Consider the following 15,428-nt stretch of genomic DNA (forward strand, 5'->3'; position numbering starts at 1 on the left):
TTAATGTCTCTCCAGAGGTTCAAGTCCGGGTTCTGGGTGGGCCACTCAAGGACATTCAGAGACTTGTCTCAAGGGCCATGGTTTCATCAGACCAGAGTCTTGTTTCTCATGGTCTGAGAGTCCTTTCGGTGCCTTTTGGCAAACTTCAAGCGGGATGTAATGTAGCTTTTGCCCTGACCACTCTACCATAAAGGCTTAATTGGTGGATAGCTGCAGAGATGGTCGTCCTTCTGGAACGTTCTCCCATCTCCACAGAGGAACTCTGAAGCTCTGTCAGAGTGACCATTGGGTTCTTGGTCACCTCCCTGACCAAGGCCCTTCTACCCCGATGATGGAGGCCACTGTGTTCTTGTTGACCTTCAATGTTGTAGACCTTTTTTGGTACCCTTCCCCAGATCTGTCCCTGACACAATCCTGTCTCGGAGCTCTACGGACAATTCCTTTGACCTCATGGCTTGGTTTTTGCTGTGACATGCACTGTACACTGTGGGACCTTATATAGACAGGTGTGTGCCTTTCCAAATCAGGTCCAATCAATTGAATTTGTAGAAATATCTCAAGGCTGATCAATGGAAACCGGATGCACCTGAGCTCAATTTTGAGTCTCATCACAAAGGGTCTGAAAACTTTTATGTAAATAAGATATTTCAGTTTTTTTTATTTTATAAATTTGCAAACATTTCTAAACCTGTTTTCGTTTTGTCATTATGGGGTATTGTGTGTAGATTGAGGAACATCCGTTTTAGAAAAAGGCTGTAACGTAAACAAAATGTGGAAAAAGGTCTGAATACTTTCCGAATGCACTGTGTGTCATTTACCCACATAGCACTGTGGATCTAGCATTTATGCCTACGCGTATGCCTACTGTACGTAGGGAGTATGGATTGTTAGTAGGGGTAGTGGTTGTAGTCCCCTGGGAGTAGCGGGCCGCAGTCACCAACTGGAAGACTATAGAGAGGATGGATGGATGAGAGAGAGAGAGAATTCCAGGCTGTTGTCGCTGCTGGGATGGGGAGGGAGAGGGGGAGGCAGGGGGCCATGGAGGGGGCATGAATAATGATTTGACCAGGGTCGGATTCCAGTCGAGTCTTTAGCCTGTTTTCCAGCACTAGTGGTATCATGTTGCTGCCATTAATGTCCAATTTTCAATGAAAAACATGTTTAGCCTCCGAAATATAATACAGACAGATAACGCGGGGCGACGACACCACTATCCAGGCTACACACCCCCGACGATATAATTACCCAAATGGGTTGTGGTTAGGGATCATATCCAGGGTGAGCGCGGGGGGTCACCCAGCGATAAGCTCCCCAACCTTGCTCCAACACACTGGTAATTACTTTATTGATAATTCACGGAGAAAATTGCCCTAGCCAATAGCGGCAGCCCGATTTAATGGATTGGCTAGGCGAATAGGAGGGGGGGGGGAACAGCAAGGCCCTTTTAATAGAAATGAGAATATGTTTAGGCCATAGGGGAACTATTTTCTCCTGAGATAATAACCCAAATAAAATGTAAAATAGGCAGGGCCTTGGCATGGGGTAGGGGTTGATGCTGTTTATCTGTGTGTCTTGCATTAACACATTTACCCCTGGCCTTAAACGAGCTAATCATTCTCCAAGGGGAAGGGCTTGGTAATGAAATTGACATTTAACAGCATAGCCTCACTCTATTAACTACAGTAAATGTAATTTGGTACAGACCCCAGAAGTGTGTGGCTGCCGCCGTCCCCCCCGTTCAGAAAAGCAACCGCAGATTTTGTGTTTATTGCATGTGCTTGCCACAAGTTGCTTGGCTGCTAAAATAAGACTGCACTTGTGTTTTCTCCATATGTAGCTATTGGACACGCACAAGCACACACACAGACCAAAACAGAAAATGGACAGTGTCCAATTCCTCGTCTCACATCCGCCGTCGTACCACACACCCAGTTTCACACACCAAAGTCTGTGGGTTGGCCTGAGGATCTTCCAGACGGGAGGCAGATTCGAGTAATAAACCTATCTATATTCCCCCAGGACGTTAAGGCTGGGTGGTTTACCAGTTCTCTGGGGATATAACCACCTCGTACAGAACTCTCCGATGTATTGTATTCATGTAGCTCTAATTCTGAGAAGGCTTTGCAAACCACAGGTGATTCTCTCCCTCTTGCACGTGTGCAGTATTGTTACGTAGAATATCGATATTCTTTACTTGCCTGTCGACTTATACTGAATTCTTCGGCTGCTCTATGTTCGCTACATACTTCCGTCTGAGACGGCCGTCGTTGAAGTCGTTTGTGTTGACGTCAAAACGATGGGTGTTGTGCAAAACAAAGTCAGCGGTGATTGGATCATTTCTAACCAATCAGAGTGTCAAAGCCAATGACAACTTTTTCTAAATGCTGCTTTTATCCACATGTGTTCTGGCTCTGGCCCAACCAATTGGTTTCTGGGACCGATCAGAACGGTTAAAATGGGTTTGCATTCTAGAAATTGTTGGGGAGTGTACTCCGATCCGGACTCGTGGCGGAGAAGAAGCTAACGTCTGTGGGCACGGCATAGCGTTTGCCCGGATAGAGGAGTTTGGGTAGCCAGGCAAATGATTTACCACCATTACTGGTGATGACAGTGCAGCGTTTTATGAAATTAAAGGTTATATTTCTTTTATGAAGGATGTATTCATGTGCTACTTATTAAGACCTGTGTCCTTGCAAATGGCCATGTCATTGTGCAAGCACAGTATTAGGCAGACATTTTGAATGTCATTTGTATTGTATTAAGAGCTAGTTTTTAAAATACAGTATTCCATGTATCATCTACTCATCATTGACACCCAGCTTTGTTCAACACTAGAACACATTGTAGAACTCTCCAGGGTCCATAGTGTATGTATAAAGCATCTCACAGTAGGAGTGCTGATCCAGGATCAGTTTTGCGTTTTAGATCATAATGAATTAGATTATATTTACAGGGGGGGACCTGTTTTCAACAGTTGTCCAGACTTTTGTGACAGAACTATTATTAGTTTTATGTCAAAAGAGGGAAGGAAGCAATAATGATTCTGGGACAGCAGGTTTGACCATTTTTATAGACAAATCAATAAAATGATAGATGATAGAATATAACACCTTGGCTCCCTCTTTTTTTACAGGCTTCTTTTCACATTGTCATAGTCAGACACACACACACACACACACACCCATCAGCCTCCGACTGACAGTGCATTGAAAATGACTTATCTGAATCAATAGAGGTGTGAATGCGTAAAAAACAGACACACTCTGTAGTCTCTCCACTCCACGGAGGTGTGTGTGAGAGAGGCGGTGACAGGCAGCGGTGGCTCTGAAGGCCGGCCCAGCCAGCCTAGCCTGTCTCTATAAGTAGCCCACTAAATCTCATACTAGTCCCAGTGTGTGTGTGTGTGTTCGGGGATCCATCCCACTGACTGTCAGGATCAATAAGGCCGCCATGGCCGCCATCTAAAGCCCTCCCTAATTGCCCCCATCTCCAGCCAGTCGCCCATCTCCAACCGTCTGTTTCTAATCAACGCCGACTCGGGTTTCCCAATAGGCTGCTGCCCTAACCAGAAGCTGTAAATTAACTGCCAGCAACTAGTTCCTAGTTCTCTCTTCTCGCTCTCTCTCATTCTCTCTCTCTCGTTCTCTGTCGCGCTCTCTCGTTCTCTCTCTCGTTCTCTCTCTCGTTCTCTCTCTCTCTCTCATTCTCTCGTTCTCTCTGTCTCTCTCGTTCTGTCCTTCTCGTTCTTGTTCTCTCTCTCATTCTCAATCTCTCGTTCTCTTTCTCTCTTGTGTTCTCTTTCTCTCTCGTGTTCTCTCTCTCTCGTTCTCTCTCACACACACATTTGGACTTGTATGACTTTTTTATTTGGTCTTTTCAGCATTTGAAAAGCATGACACAAGGCATTTCAAGTTACAGAGGGCCTACAGTAAATAAAGCCCTCTCTAACAGTCTGACTCAAGGCTTTGGGAGTCATCACATACGGGAGATGGATTACCCTGCTTGGGGTGATTTTGGTTGCATGTCAGAATCATGCTGGATAGTGTCAGCGCCAATGCTAACTGGGGTAGCCTTGAAGTTAGGCCAGTAACCGAAAGGTTGCTGGTTCGAATACTGGAGAATTTCAAATCACAACATAATGTACTTTACAGTGAAACAATCAAATTAAGAAATTAAAACATAATTATTTTTTTTATCGCTTTTTTTTGCGATTCTGATCATGTGTTATGTCATCTCTCCAGGTCTCGTGAGCGACGGCGGTCTCGCAGCAGGAGCAGTGGCCGGTCCAGCCGCAAGAAGAGCCGCAGCCACAGCCGAGACCACAGCAGGCGGAAGGGGCGCGACAAAGACAAGGAGAAGGGCAGAGACAATGGCAGGGACCGAGACAAGGACAGAGCCAAGGACAAAGACAAGAGACCCGACAAACAAGAGTGAGTGAAAAGTTCCTTTGTGAGTCCATGGCATACTCACTCTGACATTGCAGACCCCCCCCCCCCCCCCCCCCCCCCCCAGGTATATTATGAGAGTATCCAGCAGGGACACCTCGGCTGGGCCTCATCCATCCATCACTCCTTCGCTCTTTCTCCTGGTATCCTCTCATTCGGAATATATTACATTCTCTGTGTTAATGTTGCATCCTTAAGTGTACCTGCGTCACCTGAACATAGTTGATCTCTTTATCTCTCTACTGTTGATCTGCCTTGGCCCGGGTGCAATATGTTCACACACAAACACAACACACACACAGACATCCCAGGTGCAATATGTGCCAGCCAGCCATGGACCTAACTCACTCAGGGGGCCTTACTTTCCACCAGAATAGCACCTTGATTTACCCATATCCCGCCCCCAAGCGCTGTGTCCTAATGTGATTGGAGGGCGGGGTAATGTGATTGGTGGGGAGTCGTTGTCTCTCATATTGAGTGTCGTGTGTCTCAGACCCGTCAGTTAGGCGTCTAGAGCACGGCGGGTCGCGCAGAGAGAGGACTGTGGAGGCGCAACCCTGTCCAAATATAACGTATCCATATGCACCATTTAGGCTATCTAGACCGTGACCACATATCAGGGCATGCGTTCGGGGGCCTCATTTATAACCGTTGTGCAAATTTCTAACTAAATATCTGCATCTGCCATTTCTGAAAATAACCAGAATAACCATAACCATTTATAACACCCGTTATATAATTAAGTGATAATGCCCGAGAAGCCGGAGTTTGGAGGACAAATTGGCACAGGTGTTAGGCCCGGCAAACCGTGCCAATATATCTTCCAAACATCGGCTTCGAGGGCAGTATCACTTTGATACAACAGGTTACCAACATATTCAAATAGTGATTGACATATTTTCATTAAAAACGTTACTTTAATTTATTCATACTATTTCATCCTTCCACAAGATATAGTCCTGACACAAATGTAGGGTTACTACCTAAACTGTTCCACTGTTCCATTGCCATACTGGCTGGCAGCGTTCTTATCCCTTGCTTGCTAGCTACCCAACTACTGCTAACTTAGTCACATCAAACAGTGCAGCTAGAATAACAACAGTAGCTCCATTTGTTTAAGCTGTTTTCTAGTGACATTTATGTGGACGCATCTAAAACAATGAGCTAATGAGGCGTGATTTCGCCTGGCATAAAAAATGTGCTCTCGTCAGGACACTCTTGTACAGAAGAGCTAGCCAACGACACAGCTAACACACAACTTCAAACTGAAGCTGGAACGACTGCAAATAAGCTTCACTTCGTTTCGTTTGACCTTTTTTCAATTGACACTTCTTTGTAAATATCCATAAAAATGATGCCAGCTGATTCATGATTTCGACTGGCTGAGAAACGCTGCTTGCCTGGACCTCTACACGTTTATTACTATGGGACAGCTGGAGATCGAATTTGAATATTGAAACAATGTTGCAAATGTTGGAGAGACGGACAGCAAGGTTTATATACACATCTCTCCTGTTGAAAGTTAAATGTTAGTCTGAAGGAAATGTCTAGATGTTTTTTCCCCCAGTGGAGATAAAGTTTATAAATTGCTTGGCTGGGCTGATGAGACCGTGGATTGCACAGTCAGATGGAACAGAGTAAATAGGCATTTTAACGTCATAGAGTTTGTGGAATAGACACAGGCTAGAATGCGGTTTTAACCAATCAGCATTCAGGATTAAACCCTTCTGTTGTGTAACACCCGTTTATAAATCAGACCTGTCGTAAAACTGTGCGCACATAAACGAGAATTATAACTTATTTAGGAAAACGTTCTCAGTTCACCTTTTATGGTCACAATAATTGCATTTATTTTGAACTATTGGAATTAGACCACGTCAGATTTTAAACGAAAGAGCAATGGCACATTTGATCACATTTCTATGGAGGTTTAAGCAGAATGTTTTAAAGGTCCAATGCAGCTGTTTTTTTCTCAATTGTTACCCAAAAATTATTTGATATCAATTAAGTACTTACTTTAAAAAAATCTAAAATAAACCAAAATTGCATCACAGCATTTTGCTAGGACAGTCTGGGGGTGGTTTGAGTCGGGAGGGGGAAACTGAAAACTAGCTGTTATTGGCAGAGAGGTTTGGAACTCTAATTCCTATTGGTCTATTAACTAATTTATCCCCTGATGATGTGACCAGGTAGTCCTAAACTCCATCCCACCCAAACGGTCTTACATTTCAGGCAGTCTTTTCAAACAGCTCTTACACTAAAAGGGCATTATCATAATTTTCACAATTTCACAGTATTATTCCAACCTCAGTGTGGAAATACAGTTGAAGTTGGAAGTTTATATACACCTTAGCCAAATACATTTAAACTCAGTTTCACAATTCCTGACATTTAATCCTAGTAAAAAGTCCCTGTCTTAGATCAGTTAGGATCACCACTTTATTTTAAGAATGTGAAATGTCAGAATAATAGTAGAGAGAATGATTTATTTCAGCTTTTATTTCTTTCATCACATTCCCAGTGGGTCAGAAGTTTACATACACTCAATTAGTATTTGGTAGCATTGCCTTTAAATTGTTTAACTTGGCTCAAATGTTTCGGATAGCCTTCTACAAGCTTCCTACAATAAATTGGGTGAATTTTGGCCCATTCCTCCTGACAGAGCTGGTGTAACTTAGTCAGGTTTGTAGACCTCCTTTCTCGCACATGCTTTTTCAGTTCTGCCCACAAATTTTCTATAGAGCTGATTGCAGGGCTTTGCGATGGCCACTCCAATACCTTGACTGTTGTCCTTAAGCCATTTTACCACAACTTTGGAAGTATGCTTGGGGTCATTGTCCACTTGGAAGACCCATTTGCGACCAAGCTTTAACTTCCTGACTGATATCTAGAGATGTTGCTTCAATATATCCACATAATTTTCCTACCTCATGATGCTATCTATTTTGTGAAGTGCACCAGTCCCTCCTGCAGCAAAGCACCCCCACAACATGATGCTGCCACCCCCGTGCTTCACGGTTGGGATGGTGTTCTTCGGCTTGCAAGCCTCCCCCTTTTTCCTCCAAACATAAGAATGGTTATTATGGCCAAACAATTCTATTTGTTTCATCTGACCAGAGAACATTTCTCCAAAAAGTACGATCTTTGTCCCCATGTGCTGTTGCAAACCGTAGTCTGGCTTTTTTACGGCAGTTTTGGAGCAGTGGCTTCTTCCTTGCTGAGCGGCCTTTCAGGTTATGTCGATATAGGACTCGTTTTACTATGGATATAGATACTTTTGTACCTGTTTCCTCCAGCATCTTCACAAGGTCCTTTCCTGTTGTTCTGGGATTTATTTGCACTTTTCGCACCAACATACGTTCATCTCTAGGAGACAGAAAGTGTCTCCTTCCTGAGTGGTATGACGGTTGCGTGGTCCCATGGTGTTTATTCTTGCATACTATTGTTTGTACAGATGAATGTGGTACCTTGAGGCATTTGGAAATTTCTCCCAAGGATGAACCAGACTTGTGGACGTCTGATTTCTTGGCTGATTTCTTTTGCTTTTCCCATGATGTCAAGCAAAGAGGCATTGAGTTTAACCCCCCCCCCCTTAGAAGAGTTAGATGCACTATTGTAAAGTGGTTGTGGTTGTTCCACTGGATATCATAAGGTGAATGCACCAATTTGTAAGTCGCTCTGGATAAGAGCGTCTGCTAAATGACTTAAATGTAATGTAAATGTAAGGTAGGCCTTGAAATACATCCACAGATACACCTCCAATTGACTCAAATTACGTCAATTAGCCTATCAGAAGCTTCTTAACCTGTCTAGGATCAGCGTGGCGCTAGCGGCACACCCCCCCCCCCCCCACTGAAAAACCAGTGCCGCGAAATTCAAAAAAAATATTTTTTTTAAATATTTAACTTTCACACATTAAAGTCCAATACAGCTAATGAAAGACACAGATCTTGTGAATCCAGTCAACATTTCCGATTTTTAAAATGTTTTACAGGGAAGACACAATATGTAAAGATGTACATCTATTACCTAAAAACACATTAGCATAATCCACCATCTTTTATTTGTCCACCAACACCAGTACCCATCACCAATTCGGCTAAACTAAGATATTTATAGCCCCTAACCAACAAAAAAACTCATTAGATGACAGTCTGATAACATATTTATGGTATGGGATAGGTTTTGTTAGAAAAAAGTGCATATTTCAGGTAGATGGCATAGTTTACAATTGCACCCACCATCACAAATGGACTAGAATAATTACAATGAGCAACGTGTTTACCTAACTACTAATCATCAAACATTTCGTAAAAATACACAGCATACACGAATCGAAAGACACAGATCCTGTGAATACAGACAATATTTCAGATTTTCTAAGTGTCTTACAGCGAAAACACAATAAATCGTTATATTAGCGTAGCACATAGCACATAGCAGCCCAGCATTGATTCTAGCCAAAGTGAGCGATAAAAGTCAACATCGCCAAAAGATATTAATTTTTTCACTAACCTTCTCAGAATTCTTCCGATGACACTCCTGTAACATCACATTACAACATGCATATACAGTTTGATCGAAAATGTTTATATTTAGCCACCAAAATCATGGTTAGACAATGTGAAATGTAGACAAGCTGGTAAAGAAAAAGTCCTTGCGCCACTTAGACAGTGATCTACTCTTATACATAAATACTCATAAACGTGACTAAAAAATATAGGGTGGACAGGGATTGATAGACAATTTAATTCTTAATACAATTGCGTTATTACATTTTTTAATTTATCCTTACTTTTCAATACAGTTTGCGCCAAGCGAAGCTACGTCAAAAAACATGGCGTCCTAAGCCACTAAAATGTTTCGACAGAAACACGATTTATCATAATAAAAATGTCCTACCTTGAGCTGTTCTTCCATCAGTATCTTGGGCAAAGGATCCTTTCTTGGGAGAAATCGTCTTTTGGTGGAAAGCTGTCCTCTTGCCATGTGGAAATGTCAACTGCGTTCGGGATGAACTGAAAAGCGTGCCCAACTTTTCACATCGTTGCAAAAATAAATGTCCCAAAATCGCACTAAACGGATATAAATTGCTATAAAACGCTTTAAATTAACTACCTTATGATGTTTTTAACTCCTATAACGAGTGAAAAGATGACCGGAGAAATATAACAGGCTAAACTAACGCTTGGAACAGGTGCGCGCCGGTGTCCTCTAGGCTCATGACGCAGCTCCCAAAGAATGACTAGCTTCAGGGTTTTTTCATTTGTAGGGCCTGTGAACGCGCAATCGACCCCGTTGGAATCGTCATCACGTAAAGGCATCCAGGGGAAGACGTAAGAAGTGTCCGTATAGTCATAGCAACGACAGTGCCCTTTTAACTGACTTCAGAAGAGTGGCCAACATTTCTCAAATCTGACTCCATGTCAGGGAAATTGCTGTAGAATGGGCTCTGTTCCACTTAGAGACAAAATTTCAACTCCTATAGAAACTATAGACTGTTTTCTATCCAATAATAATAATAATATGCATATTGTACGATCAAGGATTTTGTGGGAAGCCGTTTAAAAAATTAGCCAAATTAGCATAAATAGTCTAAACAGCGCCCCCATCCCCAACAGGTTAACCTGTTGGGGATGGGGGCGCTGTTTAGACTATTTATGCTAATTCGGTAATTTTTGAAACGGCTTCCCACAAAATCCTTGATCGTACAATATGCATATTATTATTATTATTGGATAGAAAACAGTCTATAGTTTCTATAGGAGTTGAAATTTTGTCTCTAAGTGGAACAGAGCCCATTCTACAGCAATTTCCCTGACATGGATTCAGATTTCAGAAATGTTGGCCACTCTTCTGAAGTCAGTTAAAACGGCACTGATATTGCTATGACTATACGGACACTTCTTACGTCTTCCCCTGGATGCCTTTACGTGATGACGATTCCAATGGGGTCGATTGCGCGTTCACAGGCCCCACAAATGAAAAAACCCTGAAGCTAGTCATTCTTTTGGAGCTGCGTCATGCGCCTAGAGGACACCGGCCCGCTCCTGTTCCAAGCATTAGTGAAGGGGGTAATATTACTCGGGTCATGTTTCTACTCGTTATGGGAGTTAAAAACATCATAAGGTAGTTAATTTAAAGCGTTTTATAGCAATTTATATCCGTTTAGTGCGATTTTGGGACATTTATTTTTGCCATGATGTGAATAGTTGGGCACGCTTTTCAGTTCATCCCGAACGCAGTAGGCATTTCCACATGGCAAGAGGACAGCTTTCCACCAAAAGACGATTGCTCTCAAGAAAGGATCCTTTGCCCAAGATACTGATGGAAGAACAGCTCAAGGTAGGACATTTTTATTATGATAAATCGTGTTTCTGTCGAAACATTTTAGTGGCTTAGGACGCCATGTTTTATGACGTAGCTTCGCTAGGCGCAAACTGTATTGAAAAGTAAGGATAAATTAAAAAATGTTATTCCGCAATTGTATTAAGAATTAAATTGTCTATCAATCCCTGTCCACCCTATATTTTTTAGTCACGTTTATGAGTATTTATGTATAAGAGTAGATCACTGTCTAAGTGGCGCAAGGACTTTTTCTGACCAGCTTGTCTACATTTCACATTGTCTAACCATGATTTTGGTGGCTAAATATAAACATTTGCGATCAAACTCTATATGGAATGTGTAATATGATGTTACAGGAGTGTCATCGGAAGAATTCTGAGAAGGTTAGTGAAAAAATTAATATCTTTTGGCGATGTTGACTTTTATCGCTCACTTTGGCTAGAATCAATGCTGGGCTGCTATGTGCTATGTGCTACGCTAATATAACGATTTATTGTGTTTTCGCTGTAAGACACTTAGAAAATCAGAAATATTGTCTGTATTTACAGGATCTGTGTCTTTCGATTCGTGTATGCTGTGTATTTTTACGAAATGTTTGATGATTAGTAAGTAGGTAAACACGTTGCTCTAAGTAGTTTTTCTATTCCATTTGTGACGGTGGGTGCAATTGTAACCTATGCCATCTACCTGAAATATGCACTTTTTTCTAACAAAACCTATCCCATACCATAAATATGTTATCAGACTGTCATCTAATGAGTTTTTTTGTTGGTTAGGGGCTATAAATATCTTAGTTTAGCCGAATTGGTGATGGCTACTGGTGTTGGTGGACAAATAAAAGATGGTGGATTATGCTAATGTGTTTTTAGGTAATAGATGTACATCTTTACATATTGTGTCTTCCCTGTAAAACATTTTAAAAATCGGACAAGTTGACTGGATTCACAAGATCTGTGTCTTTCATTAGCTGTATTGGACTTTAATGTGTGAAAGTTAAATATTTAAAAAAAATATTTTTTTTGAATTTCGCGGCACTGGTTTTTCAGTGGGGGGGGGGTGCCGCTAGCGCCACGCTGATCCTAGACAGGTTAACAAGAAATTTGTGGAGTGGTTGAAAAACAAGTTTTTAATTACTCCAACCTAAGTGTTTTTAAACTTCCGACTTGAACTGTACATGTAAAGTACAGATAATCACGTTTTTGACTGCATGGGGCCTTTAATATTTTACAGTGACCTTTTCCAACTTTTTTCTTTTAGCGAGTGCCAACCACTTGATTGATATATTCAAAACAATTTTAAAGTAAAATACTACAGCCCACACTTCTATGCAAAACACAAATTATTTGTTCAATATTTTGTTTTTCAATAGATTGTGTTTCTCCTGCCTTGGTATAGGCTCAGAGCGTATGATGTCATGCTCCTATTGCACAGCAATACTGTAGCCTATACCCATACTGTCAAATAGCTTCCGTCCCTCTCCTCGCCCCTACCTGGGCTCGAACCAGGAACACATCGACAACAGCCACCCTCGAAGCAGCGTTACCCATGCAGAGCAAGGGGAACAACTACTCCAAGTCTCAGAGCGAGTGACATTTGAAACGCTATTAGCGCGCACCCTGCTAACTAGCTAGCCATTTCACATCGGTTACACCAGCCCAGTCTCGGGAGTTGATAGGCTTGAAGTCATAAACAGCGCAATGCTTGAAGCATTGCAAAGAGCTGCTGGCAAAACGCACGAAAGTGCTGTTTGAATGAATGCTTACGAGCCTGCTGGTGCCTATCATCGCTCAGTCAGACTGCTCTATCAAATCATAGACTTAATTATAACATAATAACAAACAGAAATATGAGCCTTAGGTCATTAATATGGTCGAATCCGGAAACTATCATTTCGAAAACAAAACGTTTATTCTTTCAGTGAAATACAGAACCGTTCCGTATTTTTTATTTATTTATTTATTTAAATTTTATCCGCTTTCTCCCCAATTTTTTCTTGGTATCCAATCGCTAGTAATTACTATCTTGTCTCATCGCTACAACTCCCGTACGGGCTCGGGAGAGACGAAGGTCGAAAGTCATGCGTCCTCCGAAGCACAACCCAACCAAGCCGCACTGCTTCTTAACACAGCGCGCCTCCAACCCGGAAGCCAGCCGCACCAATGCGTCGGAGGAAACACTGTGCACCTGGCCCCCTTGGTTAGCGCGCACTGCGCCCGGCCCGCCACAGGAGTCGCTGGAGCGCGATGAGACAAGGATATCCCTACCGGCCAAACCCTCCCTAACCCGGACGACGCTAGGCCAATTGTGCGTCGCCCCACGGACACCCCGGTCGCGGCCGGCTGCGACAGAGCCTGGGCGCGAACCCAGAGACTCTGGTGACGCAGCTAGCACTGCGATGCAGTGCCCTAGACCACTGCGCCACCCGGGAGGCCAACCGTTCCGTATTTTATCTAACGGGTGGCATCCATAAGTCTAAATATTGCTGTTACATTGCACAACCTTCAATGTTATGTCATAATTATGTAAAATTCTGGCAAATTAGTTTGCAACGAGCCAGGCCTCCCAAACTGTTGTATATACCCTGACTCTGCGTGCAATGAACGCAAGAGAAGTGACACAATTAATATTGCCTGCTAACCTGAATTTCTTTTAGCTAAATATGCAAGTTTAAAAATATATACTTCTGTGTATTGATTTTAAGAAAGGCATTGATGTTTATGGTTAGGTACAGTCGTGCAACGATTGTGCTTTTTTCGCATATGCGCTTTTGTTAAATCACCCCCCGTTTGGCGAAGTTGGCTGTCTTTGTTAGGAAGAAATAGTCTTCACAGAGATAAGAGAAGTGACACCATTTCCCTAGTTAAAATAAATTCATGTTAGCAGGCAATATTAACTAAATAGGCAGGTTTAAAAATATATACTTGTGTATTGATTTTAAGAAAGGCATGAATGTTTATGGTTAGGTACACGTTGGAGCAACGACAGTCCTTTTTCGCGAATGCGCACCGCATCGATTATATGCAACGCAGGACACGCTAGATAAACTAGTAATATCATCAACCATGTGTAGTTAACTAGTGATTATGATTGATTGATTGTTTTTTATAAGATAAGTTGAATGCTAGCTAGCAACGTACCTTCTTACTGCATTCGCGTAACAGGCAGGCTCCTCGTGGAGTGCAATGTAAAGCAGGTGGACTAGTTAACTGTAAGGTTGCAAGATTGAATCCCCGAGCTGACAAGGTATAAATCTGTCGTTCTGCCCCCGAACAAGGCAGTTAATCCACCGTTCCTAGGTCGTCATTGAAAATAAGAATATGTTCTTAACTGACTTGCCTAGTTAAATATAGGTGTAAAAAAACACAGATTTCCGATTGGGATGAAAACTTGAAATCGGCCCTAATTAATCGGCCATTCCGATTAATCGGTCGACCTCTAGATTTAACCCTCTTTCATTGAGTCGGGACGGATGGTGCGAGTTGAAACTGTCGTACCTTTTGTTTGAATGTCAGCTTGAATCTGTGTGGCAGTTGATCGAGGTGCTTTCTGTCGTTCCAATCTTCCATCAAGTTTTCTGATTTGGGCCTTGTCCAAGAAGGTTTGCTACAGTGGCATGGGCTTTAAACTTCTTGACAACATTACGTAGGGTGGAAACAGGTACATCAAGGTCTCTGGAGATGGACTTGTAGCCTTGATATTGTCCATGCTCTGCTACAATCGTCGTGTGTCTGACCTCCTCAGCTAATTCTCTGGTTTTCTTTCTTTTCTCCATGCCCATTGCGGTAAACACAGTGACACAAAACAGGATAATGTGTCCTTCTCTCTATTCAAACTGGTTGACTGAGGGATTTTTATATGGCAGGCACCTGCAACTCACAAGGGGAGGAGTTCAATTCAATAGTAAAGGAGAATCACTTGCTTGAAATCTAATTATTTCTAACTACTTCTAGAAGATGCCAATAATATTGTCCAGGCCATTTTAGGATTTCTTTGTGGAATAAGCTAACATTTACCTTATTTACATAAGTATTCCGACCCTTTGCTATGAGGCTCGAAATTGAGCTCCGGTGCATCCTGTTTCCATTGATCATCCTTGATGTTTCTACAACTTGATTGGAGTCCACCTGTGGTAAATTCAAATGATTGGACATTATTTGGAAAAGGCACACACCTGTCTATATAAGGTCCCACAGTGTACAGTGCATGTCAGACCAAAAACCAAGCCATGAGGTCGAAGGAATTGTCCGTTGAGCTCCGAGACAGGATTGTGTCGAGGCATAGATCTAGGGGAGGGTACCAATAAATGTCATCACCATTGAAAGGCCGCAAGAACACAGTGGCCTCCAGCATTCTTAAATGGAAGACATTTGAAGCCACCAAGACCACCAACCTGACAGAGCTTGAGAGGATCTGCAAAGAAGAATTGGAGAAACTCCCCAAATACAGGTAGTGTGCCAAGCTTGTAGCGTAAAACCCAAGAATACTCGAATTGCTTCAACAAATTACTGAGTAAAGGGTTTGAATACTTATGTAAATGTGATATTTCATTCTATTTATTTTTAATACATTTGCAAAAAAAAAACGTTTTTTTGTAATATTTTTTTGGGCTTTGTCATTATGGGTTATTGTGTGTAG

General features: G+C 42.2%; 1 protein-coding gene across 1 annotated transcript in view; it reads left to right on the plus strand.

Annotated features, from left to right (window-relative positions):
- Positions 1-15,428, plus strand: part of LOC129832500 (serine/Arginine-related protein 53-like) — a gene marked incomplete at its 3' end in the record, with an annotated part of 156,829 nt that overhangs the window by 21,485 nt on the left and 119,916 nt on the right. Inside the window, 1 exon segment of the mRNA XM_055896622.1 lies at positions 4,242-4,430. Coding sequence (XP_055752597.1) covers positions 4,242-4,430 — 189 coding nt within the window.

The sequence above is a fragment of the Salvelinus fontinalis genome, chromosome 33, assembly GCF_029448725.1.
Source record: "Salvelinus fontinalis isolate EN_2023a chromosome 33, ASM2944872v1, whole genome shotgun sequence".
Taxonomy (NCBI): domain Eukaryota; kingdom Metazoa; phylum Chordata; class Actinopteri; order Salmoniformes; family Salmonidae; genus Salvelinus; species Salvelinus fontinalis.